The sequence below is a fragment of the Vipera berus genome (genome assembly GCF_964194415.1).
Source record: "Vipera berus genome assembly, chromosome: 8".
NCBI lineage: Eukaryota > Metazoa > Chordata > Lepidosauria > Squamata > Viperidae > Vipera > Vipera berus.
The window spans coordinates 10058320-10078891 of record NC_138211.1 but is presented as its reverse complement, the minus strand read 5'-3'; the positions used below and the strand labels follow the sequence as shown (position 1 = coordinate 10078891).

Below are 20572 nucleotides of genomic sequence, written 5' to 3'. Positions count from 1 at the left end.
TAAAAACTCAGCCAAGCCTGTTTGCAGCTGGAATGGATAAAGGCGATATCAGCTGGAGCACCAGAGTCTTTGGGCCATGATAGTGCCTAACATCTCCTGCAAGAGCCAGATCCAGATGTTCCAGAAACAGCATTGTGAGATTGACAATGGCTGGGAATGCAGACTAGACAGAATGTGGACAGAAGCTGCTTAACCTTCATATGATTTAGACCTGTGTTTCTGAACTTTACTGTAGGAGTTGAGCAAGCTGAACTGGAAGGTGGAGTTAAACGTGCCATCAGTTTGGAGTCAATACATTGTCACAAGAGACCCAAGTCCAGCCCTGTGAATTCTGTTGACCCTTATCTAGCACCAATTTAGCTTTGACCATTAGTTGACTAGATTCTTGTGTATAGGAAGCAATAATAAGCTGTTCTGTGCTTTGAACTCAACAAATATTCCTGGTTGTTTTCAGCTGACACTTAGTGACTTTAAGCTAACAGAATAACAGTTGGAAAGGATCTTGGAGGTCTTCTAGTCCAATCCCCTGCTCAAGCAGGAGACCTGATATGATTTCAAACAAATGGCTGTCCAATGTCTTATTAAAAACCATCAGTGATGGAGCACCCACAACTTCTGGAGGCAAGTTGTTCCACTGGTGAATTGTTCTCACTGTCAGGAAATTTCTCCTTAATGCTAGATGGTTCTCTCCTTGAATATTTTCTTTAAATTTCTCTTTGTTCTACCTTCAGTTGCTTTGGAGAATAGGCTGACTCCCTCTTCTTTTGGGGTCAGCACCTCAATTATTGGAATACTATCAGCCCTTCTCTTCATTTAGACTAAACATACCCAATTCCTGCAACCATTCTTCATATGTTTTAGCCTCCAGTCTCCTAATCATCTTTGTTCCTCTTTTCTGCGCTCTTTCTAGAGCAGGGGTGTCAAACTCAATTTCATTGAGGGCTGCATCAGCATTGCGGTTGCCCTCAGGGGGCCGGGTGGGTGTGGCCTGGGTGGGTGTGGCCTACTGGGTGGGCGTGGCTAGAGTGCGTATGGCCTACTGGGTGGGCGTGGTCAGCTCTACATCGTTGGCATCAAGGGTGCCTATGGGGGCCTGGGCAGGAGTGGGACAGATCTGAGGGTCTCTGGCAGGAGGAGGGTCTCTGGGCCAGGGCCAAGGCAGCGGGGGCCGTTCCCTCACTGTTTCCAGGATGGCTTCGCGGGCCGCATGAAACCACTTCGCGGGCCGGATCCGGCCCCCGGGCCTTGTCTTTGACATGTCTGTTCTAGAGTGTCAATATGTTTGTTTTTTTTTAAAAAATATCCTGCTGGCTGGGGAATTCTGGGGATTGAAGTCCACACCTCTACTGCTACTGTTATAGACACTAAATTGATGTTGAATTTAATCACGGCAGCAAGACGTTTAGTAGCGCAATATTGGAAGAAGGAGGAACTGCCGACTATAGAAGAGTGGACTTTGAAAGTTTCTAACTTGGCGGAAATGGCAAAGATTTCAGCATATTTGAAAGAACAATCACAACAGAGATATATCGTGGAATGGAGAAGATGGATTGAATACATTCAGAATAAATACGGGACTAAAAAGTTTCATCTAGCATTGGAATAAGTAGGGGATTTTTATGATGCATAATTAGTTATCTGTTATTACTTATTAATAGAGTTAAAGTGCGATAGAATTTAATGTTTTATTTTTGTTGTTAGCATATTTTAGCCTATGCTTGTATCACTATACCCTGTATTCAGCTCTGGGAAGTCGGGGAGGGGGGAGGGGAGGGGAAGGTTGGGGAGAGGGGAGGGGGAGGAGGGAGTTTTTTGTATTTAAAAATGTTTGTAAAACTTTTTAATAATAAAAAAAAGAAGTCCACACCTCTTCAAATCATTAAAGGTGAGAAACACTGATTTGGATTGTTATTTCTGAACCCTTGGTGCTATTTGCAGACATAGCTTTGGAGGTACCTCTCTTCCCCCTCTACTAAAGAGGACTTGTAATTTGACGTTTTAATAGGGACTCCTTTTGCTTTGACAAACTGCAACCTGCTTGGAAGGTGGGCAGCCGAAATAGAGTTATGAGAGCAGTTCGGGGGGGGGTGGGGAAGAAAAGAAATACCCAGCAATTTTCAGAGACAGCAGTGAGAGAAAGAAACCTACCTATTCAGCTCTTATCTCTTTTCTCCCCCTCCTGTTTTTTCTTCTTCTTTCCAGTAGTTTTATTTCTAGCAATAAAAGTGAGGGGTCCTCTGATCCAGACCAGCCTGTTTTTTTCTGGCATCTGAACATTGCCAAGGAAACTCTCCCCATATAAAATTAACTGCAGAAAGCCGAAGGAGGGAGGTGGAAGAAAAATCCTTCTGGGGTTTGGGGAGAAATCATTAACAATTCCCTGCTGCCCATGAAAATGAAATGCCACCAGGAAGAAGCTGGAAGACCAGAGAAAGATCTGCTGGCTTTCCCCCCCCTCCCCACACACACACACACAAACACCACCACCACTGGACAGAAAATGTCCACCATCTAGCTTCTTCCTGACCTGGAGTTCTTCAGACAGGGTTGAAATTACATGCAATGCTCTTCCCCGTGGTGGGAAGTAAATTGAAAACATCTGGCGGGCATCGGCTTCTCATTTATCATTTGAGGGGATCATTTACAAAGTATCTGTGATATTTGTGGCTTATCCATCGGGCCCCTTCTTGCAACCTCTCCTCATCTCTCTCTCTCTCTCTCTCTCTCTCTCTCTCACACACACACACACACACACACACACACACACACGCACGCACAAATCTTTTTAGGATGGTAGGTGGGAGGCTGGAACTCTTTTCCTGCCTGCGGAAAGTTAAAAGAAATGGGATCAAAGCTTGCTTGTGCTTGGTAGATGTAATTGACTAAATCTTCTGCTCCTCTGGGTAAGTGACTTATCCCCCGTACACCAATAGTGTCTGATTGGTTGGAAAGCAGCTGTTCTCTGACTCCTGCCAGCTGTTGCAAAGGGCAGTCAAGGGAGGATGACTGCCCTTCCTCTCTATCCGCCCACTTTTATGAAGGGGGAGTATAAAGGAGACAGGGACAGGATTCCCATTGTCACAGCTTCAGTTTTGACATCGTTCCTGCCTGGCGTGAAAGACCAGATTCACCCGTGAAGGTCTACTTAAATTGACTTATTGCTAACTAGCCTATGCACAGAAATCTTGTCAACTAACGGTTAGTACCTGCTTGAACTTAGTTAAGGGTCCACAGAATTCAAGGAAGGGAAATTGGATTAGTCTGCTTGTGGCTACATAAGGATTCTAGGCTTTTTTTAACTCCCCGCCCCCCAGGTTCTACCATTCTTTCTCTTATAGTTCTTATTTTACAAGCCAGAAGAGAAAAATGATGCCCCCAGTTCCAGTAAACAGTTTGTGAAATATGGTTGGCCAGAGAAAGTAACTTTAGCCCCAAATACCTCTGGATGCGCTAAAATTATTCCCTTCATGATTAATTGAATTGGGATGTTCACACAATACCATGATCTCCTGTTGAGCTTATTGTGTGAACATGAAGTGCCACCAAACTTTAGCAAGAGACTTTGGGAAATTGTCTAACCCAGGTTCCTTGAGATGGCCCTTTCTATCCTTAACATGGAGTATACTGAAATTTCTAAGAATTGCCTACCTTCCCTGATTTCTCCATTACTGTTATGAGGACCTTTTCTGTAGCTTCTCTGGGATTGGAGCAATATGTACATTGTCCCTCCTTTTTGACTGAAAGGCAAGCAATACAACTTCACACTCTTAAACACTTACCATCTTCCACTTCCAGGAGAGCTTTGGCAAGGATGCTTCCGGCCACGCTAATGGCCTGGCACATGTAGTAGCCTGAATCTGAGGTCTGGACATCCACAATTGTCATCTCGCCACTTGGAGCTACAGAAAATCGGCCGGTAGCTTGAGGGGACTGGCTGGGAAAAAGAAGAACCTGTAGCAATGGAGAAGAAAGAGGAAAATGTCCAATGAGGGGAATGGCTGGGAGCTATTACAGAATTCCAATATAATTTTCTTTTCACATCCTTTTTATGCTAATCCATCCTTTACTGAGACCGTTATGAGAAGACCATCTCAAGAAGTACTGAAGCAATTGCATTTTAACAGGTTTTTGACAGTGGACATCCCTGTCTGAGACCAGTTCTTATTTGGGAATTATAGGAGGCTGCTGCAAATTGAATTCCTACAACATTTCCCCCTCTCCGGAATAGAACAGAATTATAACTTTTAAATAAAACATGAACATACAGGAAACTGTACTGCATTTCAAAGGTAGTTTTAGAACAAATCAAGGTCTAGAATTATGGGGTGATCTTCACTTGTTCTCACTGCCTTTCATTTAATAAATCACCATTTCTTGAGAATGGAGGCTACAAGGAGGTGTAGGTTGTCTAAAACTGGAAGGGAAAGGTTTTACAACTTCTCTGGAGACATGAAGACTGAGACAAGAGTTCTTGAGGTTAAGATTCACTATGCCTCATTCCTGAGGTAGGAAATCATGGCTCTCTAATATGTCTGAAGTGTTCTACAATGCTTAGGCATGGGCCACAGCCTTTATTAGTCTCCTCCACTCACACTGTTTGCCTACACAGAGCAAACAGTCCCAAACATGCCAAGTTAGACAACTTTGCAGACAAATGGCCTGCCTTCAGAGGCTTCCCATTAATGATCCTTCTACCAAACCACCTGGTTTTGACCGGCCTGGCTCTGTCTGAACGAAACTGAACTGAATTAGATGTGATACTGGAAAAAAGGTACCTCTGCCCTGTATCAGCGGGGATAGAAAGTTTCCCCTTGTTGTGATTGTGGTGCTGATATGAAAACTATTACACATATTGTACAAGATGGTCCATGATATGTGTTCTCTGGTTCCCTAGAAGATCTGCACAAAGCAACATCAGAGGTGATCTCCTGGATAGCTGAACTGGGCACCCAGTTATGAGGCCACCCCCATCAGACGTTTTTGTATATACAGGGAGTCCCCCGACTTAAAACAATTTGTTTTAATGGCTGTTCAAAGTTACAACGGCACTGGGAAAAGCAATTGATGACGATTTTCCAGACTTACGACCGTTGCAGCATCTCCATGGCCACATGACTCTTGGCAACCGACTCATATTTATGAAATGTCCCAGGATCGCATGACCCCCTTTGGCGACCTTCTGACAAGCAAAGCCAGATTTGCGTAACGAGTGTGTGACTAACTTCAAAGCCCTCAGGGATTCACCTAACAACTGCAGCAAGAAAAGTTGTAAAATGGGACGAAACTCTCACTTAACAACTGTCTCACTTGAGCCACAGAAATATTTTTGGGCTCAGTTGTGGTCGTAAGTCGAGGGCTACCTGTAACTACGTGGATTGTGTGTCTACGTTTACTGCTTTCCTGTCACGTTCTCATCGTATGCTAAATAAATAAATAAATAATAAAAAAGGGCTTCCCAACCATGTCTGCTCCTGTCACTTAGGGAAGAGCTAAGCCAGGGATAGGCAGACTTGGCTCTTTTGTGACTCGTGGACTTCAACTCCCAGAATTCCTGAGCCAGCCATGCTGAGGGGAAAGGGAGAGGTTTCCATACTGAGCCATGCTGGCTCAGGAATTCTGGGAGTTGAAGTCCACGAGTCACAAAAGAGCCAAGTCTGCCTACCCCTGAGCTAAGCCTACCCATTCTCTCTATGGGGCAGGGGAAAAAAAGAGTCCATGTGATCAGTTTTCTGTCAGAGATTTTAACTCTGAACTCACCAAATGATCTCTAAGACCCCCCCCCCAAAGAAACCTCCCACGTCCTAAAATGCTACGATTCTGTGAATATGACATCTGCTTCACTGAATGAAGTTTGGCCCTTGCTCTAGAGCAGGGGTGTCAAATTGCCGGCCCACGAGCCAGATGTGTCATGGTGAAAGTACACCCACCCAATTGCCAGCAATGGCAAAAAAAAGACAAGATCCAACGTGACACCTCACATGACGTTGCGAGTTCGACACCCCTGCTCTAGAGCAAATGATCCCCTCCCCTCCTCAAATGGCACTAGACCTCCTTGCTTCCCCTTCCCCCTTCCTTTCTATCACTGATCCTCTTAGGATGCATGTAATTGACACAATAATAGCTCCCTGCTATTTAAAGGCATCTTAGAAACTCCAATTGTTCATTCCAAGAGACTGGCTCTCCCGAGAGGAGTCTTATCCCATACATCTGGATGACACAAGCAGCTTTAGCTTGTAAGGCAAAATCTTGGCTCCTGTTGGCAGCCCAGTAGGAAAAAAAAACAGCATCATCCTTGGAATTATAAAGCATATTTTTCTCAAATCCTCTCCTTTGTTTATTTTTAACCTAAAGTCTGGGAGAGATCAATTCACATAAAAAGTCACGGAATTAAGAGAACTGTGACACCACGTTTTTTAACCAAAATGAAAAGGATGCAGTAGCTATTATGACGTTCTGTAAGCTCCTGTGGCTAAATAGCCTATATTTTGAAAAAAAAACCTGAATTATCATTTTGCCCTGTTTTCTAATATAGTACGCAGCTTGATGACCTGCAAATCAGTGAGGAAGTTCTCCAAGAACGCGCACCTGCTCAAGACATTGCTATTTATATCTCCAGATTGTCAACAATCTGGGTGCCAAAAGAAACGGGAAGACATTCAAATCCTTTTTTAAAAAAGAGTATGTAGAGGATTGTAGACTAGAAGACAGCTGTTTATGACATGGTCTGCTGACATGGTTTTGCAATTCCCAATGTTTAATACAGCAAGTACAATTACAAGCATCCACTGAAAATGTAATTTGTGACAAACCAAACATGTTAAATACAAGTGTGATTTAATGTACTGCCTAATCCGATCCTGGGGTAAAGGCTGGTTTCTACAACTTATTTTATAGGACATCCCAGAATATGGCTCAAGGTGTACAGGTGGTTTACAGAAGGCTGAAAACCCACCTTCTCCTATTTTACACTGGTGAAAGTTGGGATTCTAGACCACTAGATCCTTTAATCTAGAGTTGATACTTTTGCTGTGGGAACCCTTCCCCCCCCCCAGCCTACAAAACGCTTCTATAGTCCTTAGGTCATGTACAAACCATCTTCATTGTCTGTATTTCCATAAAGATACAAACATCAACTAATGGGAAAATACTTCCCATAATGGGAAAATACCGCTGACTTTAGAGTCAAGACAAGAAATCATTTTTTGCTCAAGGACCATCTTCATCAGGGATAGCCTCTCATGCACTGAAGCTGGCCAATATTAGAGACGAAATCTGATCAGTTTGCAACCCTGTAGGAATTCATAACACTTTAACATCCTCTCTCTCTCTCTCTCTCTATGACACTCCTTCTCTGTTGGCAGCATGAGATTGGGGAAAATATGAAATTAAACCAAGAACTGACTCTAGTACTTTTCCCATTGCATTGTATCTTAATTCTGAATGGAAGTCTATCCTTAGTCATGGAAGTTCATTGGATAACTTCAGGCAAATCATTATTTATCAGTCTAATTTTCCCAATAGAGGAACTGTGAACTGTGAGAGAACCAATTGCTAGCTTGAGCCACAGGGAGAAATGTGAGGAATAAATCTAATAAGCCATACAACCAGGAGGTTCTGGGTGGCTAAGTGAGGGGCACAGTCTTAGTCATCCCAGCTGTCATAACGGCAACTGCAAGATTGTCATTTCCCATCCCATTTTCCTGTGTTTTTTTTTTTTTCATCCAGTTGTACTCAGGATTAGCACCCCTACAGATAAGGTTAGAAGATTATATGAACCTTTATTACACCCTGTATAATCACAGGGGGATTAAAATGGAAAAACGACAGGAATCAATTGTCTACAGAAGCCCATTTTCATAAACCCTTCCTAAAATTTCAACTTGATCACAGGTATTACAAGGGACATTTAACCTTCAGACAGTTTGCACTGCCCTGGAAGCAGAGTTAGTTAACTAATTTATTCCTTCCCCCCCAAAAAAACAACAACACACAAGTTGGTTCAATTGGCTGTATTTTGAAGCTTGCACAACTCTGTGCCCCCCTCCATGATCCTGTTGAATGTAGCAATAGCACTTAGACTTATATACCACTTTATAGTGCTTTACAGTCCTCTCTAAGCAGTTTACAGAGTCAGCCTATTGCCCCCAACAATCTGGGTCCTCATTTTACCAACCTCAGAAGGGTGGAAGGCTGAGTTAAACCTTGCGCCAGAGAGAATCGAACTGCTGGCAGCCGGCAGTCAGCAGAAGTAGCCTGCAGTACTGCATTCTAAACTCTGCACCACCACATCATGATGTGAGAATAGGGTCAAAATGCAAGCTACAAGCACACTCTCTCACACCTATGTGCCTGTGAACTTACCTGACTCCCTTCCTTCTGCCAGAACACAGCTGGTGGTGGATTTCCTTTGGTCTCACACTGGAAGGTCACAGTGCGGCCTTGGGTCACAATCTGGTCCCGTGGGCGGGTAACTAACTGAGGTGGGACTATAGACAAAAAAAAAGAGATGGAAGAAAGATGATATCATGGGTCAGTCAGACCAGCAGCTCTTTAGCAATGTTTGCATTTAAAGGCTAACAAGGTAAAAAACCCTGGGGGATGGGGTGGGGGTGGGGATAAAGGAGAGAGGGGGCCTTTTTTCCTTTAGGAAGATTGAAAGCTCCCTTATATCAAATCCAGCCACTGGGTCATCCCCGACCTCAGTGTAGTCAACATTCACCCAAGGTCCTCCAGATGTGCTGGAAGGACAATTGCAGAATTCTTCCACAGTTATAGTCTCAACAGAGTCCAAATCTAGGCTACAGTCTTTTTCCAGTTCTATCAAGAAATGCTGAGAATTGAGCCCGGACTTGATTTTTTTGTCAGCCCTTGGCTTCATCCTGAACCACCAGCTCCTTTGCCATGGGAACTCAGTATTCTGGGAATGTGTCCTGGTTAATCCCTCTCTCTCTCCATTTTGCCCATTCTGGATAATCCTAAAGGAGAAGGATCAATGGTCTTAGCAGTTCCCAAAGTAGCAGCTTCAGAGTTTGGGTGACTCAGAAGAACAGCTTTACAAGGAAAGAAAAGAGGGTGATTCAAAGCATTGGGAGGTGCCAAAGACAATTTAAAGAAAAAGAAGAAAAGACACCAAACAAAGGAGAACAGTTTTTTTTTTTGAGAGAGAGAGCCCTGAGATTTTCTCTTTTTTAAAAAAAAAAAACACCCAATACATGCATGCAAAGAATATCAATTTGCAATGGAAGAAGGCATTTAAGAAGTCTGAGGGAGGCCACAAAAGGAACAAGTCAGCTAAATCAACCACCCAAGCATGAATAATGTCTCGGATGTAAATTCCTCTCTTTCGGAGCACTTCTGGCTTTTTGAAAAGCTTCCCCCCCCCATCTCAGCTCTCAATGCAAGACAAATGACAGTCAGGTTTTACAAATGCTAATCACTTTCCTTATCACCTCTCCTCCCTTCCCTCTCTTCTATGGAGAAAAGGGAGAAGGCGGCATGTTCCTAGCCCCTCTTGCAGGAGGAGGGGTAAAGCATTTATGGGGCATTAGGTGCTGTTGAAAACAACAACAACACTTTCAGGTGTGCCATTGTCGTGCGAGGCTCTGCAAGCCTCTCCTTAATTAAGTTACAGATTGGTGGGTTACCCACATGCTAATCAGGAGAGATGTATGAGCCTATAAGAGAAATGGTGGGCTTGCTTGCTTGCCATCTTCCCTTGGACAACATCCATAGAAAGAAAAGAGGGGTGGGAGGGAAATCCCTGCTGATTGTTAATAGTTATTGATTGACAGGAGAAATGTTTGGTTGGGAGGTAGAATGGAATACGTGCAGATAGAATTTAAATGGGAAGTTAGTGCTGAAGGGCTGGATGGCTTTCATCTCTTGCACTGGTTTCCTTAAACTAACCCTTGTGTTGGGGTTGATACTAGGTAGGAAAAGAGAAGGGATATTACTATACTTCAGAAACAGTGATGTAAGTGAAAATAGGGATCAAAAGGCTGCCCAATCAAAGAAATGAGCATCTGAAGAAACATGATATCAATTCATCCTGTATTGAAATAGTCTACTGCAATTCCCTTTTGGAACATGTGTTGCCAACAGAGCCAGGTGATTAGCAGAGATTTGGTCCTTGGGGTGACAGCATCCTGCTTTAAGCATCCTCTCCAAAAAAGCTTGCCTATTGGTTAGTTATTGTTACAGCCAAAGTAGGACTAGTAGTTGTATGTTCTCGTTCCCTGATAGCCCCCATCAACATGGCCAATGGAAAGAAATTATGGGAATTCTAATTCAGCATAGAAAGAGGACAACTCTTTGCCTACTGTATATAATATCAGAGGACATCAAGGAAAAATCTTATTTTTCTCTCCAGTCTCTAGGTTAAGTTAAGGGCTGCAGTTGGAAACAGTCCATTTCATCATAATAAACTAAATTTGATCTGATTTTAATTTAAAAGGAATTAAATACAATCCTGTTCAAACACTATGTTTAACTGGGTCATGCTTGGTGTTAATGTGGAGTCCTTGATGCTCTCTGAACTCAATTATTAGATGTTTCATTAACCAACTAGGTAACATGATCAAATTATCAGCATGAGAATCATCATATGTTACCTAGCTGGGCAATGACATGTCTGCAGGTAAACAACCAAGTTCAGAGAGCACCAAAGATTCCACAGTTCAATGATGAGCTACAAATATTCTCTTCTATTGATGTTAATACCATACCATGTTCTAATCTGATGGAGTTGTTTGGAGTTAAACCCACTTCCTCCAGTCCTATGTAAAGTGGCAATAGGGACCTTTATTTTATCCTCCCTTGTGGTGCAGGCAAAAATAATTCTACTTTTTCCAGTCCCACAGTCCTGTGTGTGTGTGTGTGTGTGTGTGTGTGTGTGTGTGTGTGTGTGTGTGTGAGAAGTAGAAGGAGGGAGGGACAGAGAGATACAGAAAGATGGTGGGATTGGTGTATGTCCCTCAACACTGACCCAGGATGGGATGACTGCAAATGGTTCTCCCGTTTTGTTGTCTGGAATTTTTTTTTTTTAAAAAAGGGGGATGGGTGGGACTTACAACATCTCAGTCTCCTTTGTGGTGACCAGGACACCATCAAAAAGGGCTCCTCCCCATTGTCTCCAGGATGGCAATTCCATAGATCAGCCGTGTTGTCTCTAAACACGGCCATAAAAATGTCCTTCTTCCCAACATATTTAATAACAGTCTCTGTCAGATTTAGAGTGAAGACTCAAGAGCAAATTTCTTGTTCTATCATCATGGTCATGCATTGGGGGGTGTCCATTTGACTCTGGGGCACAGTTGTATGCCCTTCCTCTAGATGTAACAAAACAGGGAGAAAAATAGCAGGGAAGAGAACTCTACAAAAGCTATTCAGATTCAGTGGTAATGAAGCTCACACCAATCATATTTTTAAAGCATTAAAAATGCAATATTCCTTACTAATTGCCAGTTGTTTTGACATCTTATTCCACAAAACTGGGGTAGGAAAAATTATAGTTTGAAGTTGCCCGCTTAAGATTTTATGAGCGCCTGGGGGCACTCAGGTGTTTGGGATATTTCCTGTCTTGATTTTATCATCCTGACATCTGAATGCATGGAGGGATCATGGCAGGTAACCCAATCGCCCCTCAACCATCAAAGGCCTGGGGTCAAATCCTACTGATGCAACAGTCTGCAGTTTTTATAACTTGAGCCTCTGGGTTATATTTCGCTCCTCAGAGCATTGAGAAGCAGCCTCTTGTCTTGAGGATCGTAAATCTTGGAGGAGAGGCTGGGTGGTAACACAAAGGACGCACCAGCATTTCGTTGAAGGTCAGCCTTTGTCCCCACAACCAATTCTCAAGCAATCAATGGGTGAGGATGTATTTGTGAAACTAGGATGACCCTTTCTATTGGTAGCTTTCTGTTGGCACAGCAGAAATCAGCAATCTCAGGATGTTGCAACCAGGGGTGGCTGGCTGGTCAAGGGCCATTTGCTCCAACATGTGCCTGGATGCACGTTAAAGGACCTCTGACCTTTCAGAGCAAGAGCTGGCTGATGCCACCTGCTTTATAATCAAATAAAAATGCAAATGGAAGAGAAAGGGGGGTGGGCAGCTTTTGTTAATTTGTCTCTTTGGTTAATAATTGCTGGGAAAGCCCCTTCCCAAATTATAAATGCAGCCAGACTCAGCCACAGCCCCAGTTACTTCAAAGACCAGTCAAAGCTGGATGATGGGAAGGATTTGGTGACTCAAGAAATTCATCGTTGCCCCCCAGCACTGCTCTGCCTTGTCTTTTTTTTTTGATACTTCCTTGCTTCAAAGGGGAAAGATAAAACAAGGGCAAGATTGGTTTGGTATGCCTGAGGAAACGTTCCTGTTACCCACAAATCCAGGATGAAGATAAGAGTTGATGGCAAAACAAGCACTCTCCCCCCCCCTTTCTGCTCTCTCCATCCCCAAGGCAGGAAATTGACTTGCCTTGCTAGATGCACGGCCAAGGATGGAGGGGGGAGGGGCAGCGCTCTTCTAGCATTTTTCCTTCACCTTTGGGCTTCTTATCTGTCCAGCTACAAGGACTCTTGCTCTTTGTTGTAGGCTGATTTATTAGCGCCAAACAATAGGCTTCTGAGGAGGAAGCTTGCTAACCAGCATCCAAGCTATCGAAAGCAACAAAAGACTCTTGTTTTTAACTTAGCTTGTTAGGGATCTGCAAACCCGAGATACATCAGAGGCTTGCTGGCTGGCAGGCCCATCTTAAGCCCAAGTGCAACAGTTTCATTTGCAAGCAAACGCATCTTTATTTCCTTGTGCAAATTCACCAAAGAAAATTTTCACAGGCTCACAGGACCTTTTCTCAGGCAAATAATAATAATAATAATAATAATAATAATAATAATAATAATAATAATAATAATAATAATAATAATAATAATAATAGAAGAAGAAGAAGAAGAAGAAGAAGAAGAAGAAGAAGAAGAAGAAGAAGAAGAAGAAGAAGAAGAAGAAGTTGGAAGGGACCTTGGAGGTCATCTAGTCCAACCCCCTGCTCAGGCAGGAAACCCTATACCATTTCAGGCAAATGACTGTCCAGTCTCTTCTTAAAAATGTCCAGTGTTGGAGCATTCACCACCTCTGGAGGCAGGTTGTTCCACTGGTTAATTGTTCTAACTGTTGGGAAGTTTCTCCTTAGTTCTAGGTTGCTTCTCTCCTTGACTAGTTTCCATCCGTTGCTTCTTGTCAGGTGCTTTGGAGAATAGCTTGGCTCCCTCTTCTTTGTGGCAGCCCCTGAGATATTGGAAGACTGCTCCCATGTCACCCCTTCTCTTCGTTAAACTACACATACCCAATTCCAGCAACCGTTCCCTATATGTTTTAGCCTCCAGTCCCCCGATCATCTTTGTTGCTATGGGTTCTGAGGAAAATCGAACTGTGCAATAAAAGCAACCATTTTTACAAGGCTCTCAGCAAGCAAGCTCCTGTCTTGAGGGATTTACAATCTAGTATTCAAGCGGGGAGGAGAAAAAGAGGGAAGGAAGGAAGGAAGGAATGTGTTATTAGGACTATCCTATAGGAACAACCTTGTTCTCTTCACCTCATCGTTGATATTTTTTGCCTTCTCCAAAGACTCAAAGCACGAAATGAAAGGCTGATTCAGGATGGAATATCCATCTGTGGAAGCTCACCCGTGCTATACCGTATTAAAAAGCCACTGAAATGGATCGGTTAACTTCTTTTTCTTCTTCTTCTTCTTTTAACTGCTGGGAGAACCTTTTGTTGAAATCCGATCTGTAAACTTTCCTAATAAATATGCTTCGTGAAAATGCCTTGGAGGGAAGAACTAAGTAAGAGAGGCAGTCCTATTCTGTTCCAGACATAAATGGGTAGCTGCAATGTATAGCTGGAAAATATTATGAGAAGACGGCTAAGTTTGCAAACTGTGTTGAATTCCCTGTATGCATATTAATCTTTTAAGCTGCTTGCACAACATGCTAAGCCATAGGGCTGTTGAATGAACGTATGCATGTTACCTCATAAGTCCTGTCAATCATCTGTTGATATTTAGCCAAAGTCATTGGCTTATGTTGAAACTTAGAGCAGTCACTATTCTAAAAACTATGACTCGTTGTTCATGATAAATGCTATCTTCTATACACCCCAAATGCTGGTTGACCTTGGCTTGCTGACATGTTAGGTCTACTTAAAGAACATAATATGAGGAAATAATATATGTTTGCTTTTGTACATGAATCTCCTTTTCTAACTTATTTATAAGAGCTTGCAATGCTGTCTCTCTCTCTCTCTCTCTCTCTCTCTCTCTCTCTCTCTCTCTCTCTATATATATATATATATATATATATATATATATATATATATATATATATATATATATCAGGCTAGTGTTTTTTAGATTTTGCAACTTTACGTTGCATGCACTAGAGTTGAAGTTCACACATTTCAAAGCACGCTGGCTGGGGAATTCTGGGAGCTGAAGTCCATACAACCTAAAGTGTGCTTGGTGGGTAATTCTGGGAGTTGAATTCTATGCATCTCAAAGCATGTGGCTGGGGAATTCTGAGAACTGAAGTCTGTGCATCTTAAATCAAGTTGTGTTGGGAATTGAAGTCCACACATCTTAAGAGTTGCCAGGTTTGAAAAACACAGGAAGAGAAAAGTTTGGCGGTATGTTAAGACCCCCCTCCTTGAAAGCAATTGTTGAAACATAAATGTTAGCATTGCAGGAAATTGAGAGCAGGAAATGTAGTTAGTAGGCAAAGGAGAATAAAGGAGAATCTTGTTATGAATCTTGTTACATTGAAGAAGAAAAAAAAATACGGTAAGCTGAAAACTTCCCTTGGTGCCTTCTCTCTTAAATCAATTGCCCAGACATGTCCTAATCAATGGCACCTTGTCCTAATTGCTTTCTAGTTTTCTTTTAGCAACCACAATAACCCATAGAAAACTTTGAATGGTTTGTCCAGTTTTTTTTTTACCAGAGTTTTCAAAGTCTTTATCTGAGTTTACCTGACAATTCAGATAAAAATGAGAGTGGAAGGTAGCAGTCACACCCTCCTTCAATCGTTACATGTTCAAACCCACACATCCCTGTTAATGCCAAAATGCCTTAGCAGATAATGCAGTTGACATCATATGCACTCTCGGTGATCACCTATTTCATATCAGCCCTGATTTTCTGGCTATGGAAATATCTAAGAAGATATGCTAATATTCAGTGAAAATTGAGTAGTATTAATTTTAGCATTGGATCAGCTTAATGCATGTGATTGTTTAGCAATGCAGTTACTGCTTGCTTTGGAAGCAAATTTGTTTTGTGAATTCTATTTCTGTACTTTCTCTCTGAAGGGAAACATCTGCCTCCACTCTTTGCAAGCTAGGATTTTAATGCTTGTACCATTGCTAGGAACCAGTAGTCCTCTTTGTTCCACCTTCCGTAAGAAGAAACCATTCCATGTTCTTTATTTTTAAACCCCCAGACCACAAACTTTAAGAAGCAGAATAATGAAAATATGATCCAGGTGAGATTAGGGTTGAACTCTGGCATGCCAAAGAAATTAAGGAACTGTGATTGTAATATTATACTCGCTTCCTTGAATATCTCCATGAAATCATGGGATTACTCAGCAAGTAAATATATAATTGATTGCATGACCAGGGCATGACCAGATGACACACATAAAATGAGACTATGTCTCCTGTATGTTTAGGACACAGACTTTTAAAAGAATATGTCCTAGATCAGGGGTATCAAACTGTTGGCCCGTGGGCCGGTTGCATCATGCGGAGGCCGTGCCCACCCCAGCTCTGGCAATGCAAAAAAAGTTGCGATACGTCGCAATACGTCACATGACATGGCGAGTTTGACACCCGTGTTCTAGATTGTACCCACAATATTATATTTTCTAATTTGCTTCAAAGATTCTGACTCATTTAGTTCATTTTCACAGCAAGAAAAATAATTTAGAGTCCACCCCGTCCTTTACAGAAATCAATCCATTCCCACGGTGGCTTGAAAGAAAGAAAGAAAAAGCATGCAAAAACCTGATTCATGTACCCTAACCCACATCAGCATGCAGCAATGATATGTGATGAAATGAATACTTACAGAATGGGCCAACTGGACCAAAGAGAACATATGAGAAAAACAAAAATAAAAAAAAAGTATGAGATGCGTTTGGTTAAATAAGGCGGACATGAATGCTTAGAGAATTGGAGGATCAAGGTATTAGAGGCCAAAGGTGCACCCATCTAGATGCCAGATCAATAGAAGGTCTCTGATTCAGTTCACCTACAAAGCTCTTGAGAACTTGGCTCTTCTCTACCTTCAGGCAATTTGCTCCAGGGAGGAATCTCTTCATCCAATACCATCTAATGAGAAAGGTAGGGTGGGAATCCCACCCATGAGAGATTAAGGGGACTGGGAGCCACAAGCTGGCCTTCCCCTATTTTGTGAAATACTTTGGCCACCAAAATCAAGATGGCGCCCATTTGGTCATTTAAGAATGGGGCAAAGGCAATCCCTTTCTGCATGGCTTCTGAACCTCAGTAGTTGTGGTGGAATAGGGTGTTGCGATGGAGGAGGGAGGGAGGGGCTCTTTCCCAAGAAGCTAAGGAGCAAATCAGCCTTGAGTCCTTGGCAGAAACAATCCCAGAAGTTGGGACCCTCCTTAAACCTTCACAGCATTGATCTGATCATTAGGCAGAGATGCTTTCATTTGGCAAGATTCCTGTCTGTGGGCGAGCAGCAATAAAGAAACCCCTACGAGTAAGTCATCCTGTCATTCTTGGTTCCTTGTGCTGACATTAATCTTACCAGACCAAACACACTCCGCATAACTATCAGATCAATCCTGTGATTTAAATTTAGGGAAGATCTTTTCTGGGCCTCTTTCTGCAAACCATGGACTTGAGGGTGATTTGCCTCTTAGATCCTTGGGAAAGAGCCCCCAACTCAGCATCAGATTCCACCACAGTAGCTGTCCATAGCAGAGCAAGCTACATATGCATCATCATCATCATCATCATTATTATTATTATTATTATTATTATTATTATTATTATTATTATTATTATTATTATTATTATTATTATTATTATGCTCTGTATGTTTTCATATTGTAAGCTAAGCATACAAATCGTTGCAATAAATAAGAAAGTACGGATGCACTCAAAACATTTGAAGGTCAAGGTGTCCCTTCTTTTGGGTGACATGCAGACCCTGAGACTCTCCTCCTAATATTACAAAGCTTACCTCTTTAGGGTGAGTTTTAGAGGTCGGGCTTATTACGGAGAAAAAGTGCTGACTCTTTAGTTTCAATTTCAACCTTTAGCAACTGGCCAGGAATTGTATCCTGTGTAAATTTCAAAGGTTTAGTTTGTTTTTTTACTCAAACGTTGGCTTGGTTCTGTTAAATGAGTACTGCAAACAGTGTGGCAGAAAGCAATTTTCTAGGTAGCTGCAAATTTCTTCAAAGAAAATGTAGAGGCAATCTTTTTATGACCGGGCTAGCCTCTATGGATGTGTTTTCCCAGCTGCTCTCCGGGACATTCCAGTGATAAGGAGATGTTTTAGGAGGAGACAAGCCCAGGATATTTAATTCCTTTCCCTATGTTTTTTTTTTTATAAAGCAAACTTTACTTCGTGTTTATCAGAAGCTGAATGCAACTGTTTAAATTCTTCTTTTTAAAAACCTGGAAACTTCTAACCTTGTTATTTTGCAGTTGGTTGTCAAATTACAGGAGCATAATCATAAAGCAGCTCTATGGTTTGCAAAATAACCAAAAGAGAGCAAGAGAGAGAGGGAGCTGAGGCAGGGGAGCAAAAACAATACAGAAGTCTTCAACTTGCAACCACAATTGAGCTTGCAATTTTGGTTGTAAGTTGTGACAGTTGTAAAGCAGGTCACCATACGACTGTGCCTGTGCCTGTGACCTCTTTTTTTTTTGCAGTAATAATTAAGTGAATTCTGCAATTGTTAAGTGGATCCATTGTTTGCCAGGGGGCATTTTTACCGGAAAATGGAAGCAAACACTGGGTTCGGACAAAAACATAAACTGTGGTCATGTGATCACATGGTCATAAATCTGAGCTGGTTGCTGAGCATCTGGGTCATAAGTAGCTTTTTCAGGTCTATGGAGATTCTCAGTCATCCAGGTCATGGTTGCCCCAAAGGTGTTTTTCTTGGAGTTAACTGGACTTTCTAGTTTTTCTTTAAAGATGTTTCACTCCTCATCCAAGAAGCTCCTTTGCAGGGAAGGACCATCCAGTCAGAAATGAAGAAGCTTCCAGGATGAAAAGCGAAACATCTTCAATGAAAAACAAGGAAGTCCAGTTGCCTCCAAAAAAAGCATCTTTGGGATAACTTTTTCAGGGTCGGGCTTAACTTTGAATGGTTGCTAAGCAACCAGGCATAAGTTTAGAACTACCTGCATATAATTTATATTGAAGGGAGGTGGGGAAAGGGGGGAGCTGTACAAGAAACATATGCAACATGTTCCTCGATCGCCTTCTGGAACTGTCATGAATTGGATGCTTTCCGGAAGTTTGGACTAATACATTGATTGTTCTGAGTATAGTTTGGAAGCTCTGGTTCCAAGTATTTGGCATGCATGTGAACACTCGTTCCTGCTTTGCAAACTTTCTGTTCTGATCAACCCTTGATATCTGCCTTGGTTGATCAGAACTGCTAACCATCAACAAAGCTGCTTTGGCTACAGGGACAGCATGATCCACATCCACGTTGAACTTTTTTGACCGTAGCAGCCAAGACTCTGCAGTCCACTCACACATACTTACCGTGCACACTGAGGGATCCTGAAGCTTCAGATTTGCCCACACTGTTTTCGGCCACACAAGTATATGTCCCCTCATCCTCTGCATTCACTTGGCTGATGCGCAGGGTATTATCATTCTGGATCTCCGATCTTGGTTTGAAGGAAAAAAATAATAATATTTATTTATTTATTTATTTATTTATTTATTTGATTTATATACCGCCTTTCTCCTGAAGGACTCAGGGCGGTGTACAGGGCAATAAAATAAGAATACATTAGTTAAATAATTTTAAAACCCAAATCCATCAGGCCAGGCCGGCTTGTTCGAATAGATAAGTTTTTAGATCACGCCGGAAGGAGCGGAGGTCGGGGGCCATCCGGAGTTCAGTTGGTAAGCGGTTCCAAAGGATTGGTGCACCCACCGAGAATGCTCTCCCCCTGGGGGTCACCAGCCAACATTCTCTGACCGGTGGTACCCTGAGGAGGCCCTCTCTGTGGGAACGTACAGGATGGAGGGACGTTGACGCCGGCAGTAGGTGCTCCCGTAGGTAATCCGGACCCATGCCATGTAGGGCTTTGTATGTCATCACCAGCACCTTGAATTTCACTCGGAAGGCAACTGGAAGCCAGTGCAGCTCACGGAGCAGAGGTGTAATATGGGAGTATCGGGAGACCCCCAAAAGAACTCGTGCAGCTGCACTCTGTACCAGCTGAAGCTTCCGAGTGGTTCTCAAGGGCAGCCCCATGTAAAGAGCATTGCAGTAGTCTAGACGAGAGGTCACAAGTGCATGGGTGACTGTACGCAAGGCATCCAGGTCCAGATAGGGTCGCAACTGGCGCACCAGACGAACCTGGGCGAAGGCCCCTCTAGTCACAGCTCCTATATGATCTTCTAAGGAGAGCTGTGAATCTAAGAGGACACCCAGATTGCGAGCCTTATCTACGGGGGGTAATAACTCGCCCCCAATATTAAGAGATGGAATAATCTGAATTTCCTGACATGCCGGTATGTACAGCCATTCAGTCTTGTCCGGGTTGAGTTGAAGCCTGTTTCTCCCCATCCAGACCCGGACCACTTCCAGGCAACGGGACATCACGTCGAGGGCATCACTGGTGTGGTTTGGGGTCGAGATGAAAAGCTGGGTGTCATCAGCATACTGATGACATAATATCAATGGCCAGGGTTAATTTCTGAAAGAAGCTACTGTGATCTGGATTCACACAATGCCCTTAACCGTGATCCTGTATTTAGAAATCTGAACAGCTTGTTTCGGGTGACTTTCTTTTGGATATAAACTGAATAAATAAAGTATTAAGTATTCAAGCAAAATTCACCAATCTGCATTATAATTCGGTACAATGCCTGAATCTACCCCAAGAGTACCAAACTGCTGCATTCCAGACCATATGTATAAAGATGGAAAGACACTGGAATACCCGCAATGGAGAAATGATAGGTGAAGATGACAGAATCTGCAGGTATGGCAAACTTGATCTGTTTCATTAGAGAACTGTCAAGTGCTCTACAAGAATCTGAGCTACTAATTGTCAAGTGAAATGAGCAGGAATTAAAAAAAAGTGGAGCATGCAAAGCGGGCTGGACTTTGAATGCTCCAGGGGTGAAAAGAAGCAAGGCCTCTTTAAGGAAAAGGTGGAAGAGTCAGGATCAGAAAAAGAAAAGGAGGCAAGGTTTTCGTGCAGGAATACCAGCTAATTTGAGGTCTAATCCACCTGGAGCCCCATTTCCATCTGTCCTGTTTGCCATCGTTCGCTCCCTAGAGACTA

At 42.7% G+C, this 20572-nt stretch overlaps 1 protein-coding gene across 1 annotated transcript in view; it reads right to left on the bottom strand.

Annotated features, from left to right (window-relative positions):
• Window positions 1-20572, bottom strand: part of ROBO3 (roundabout guidance receptor 3) — a gene marked incomplete at its 5' end in the record, with an annotated part of 230046 nt that overhangs the window by 40746 nt on the left and 168728 nt on the right. The window contains 4 exons of the mRNA XM_081334165.1: window positions 3780-3951; window positions 8362-8486; window positions 16119-16130; window positions 18810-18937. Of these exons, the coding sequence (XP_081190291.1) occupies window positions 3780-3951; window positions 8362-8486; window positions 16119-16130; window positions 18810-18937 (437 nt within the window). The remainder of the gene's footprint in view (window positions 1-3779; window positions 3952-8361; window positions 8487-16118; window positions 16131-18809; window positions 18938-20572) is intronic.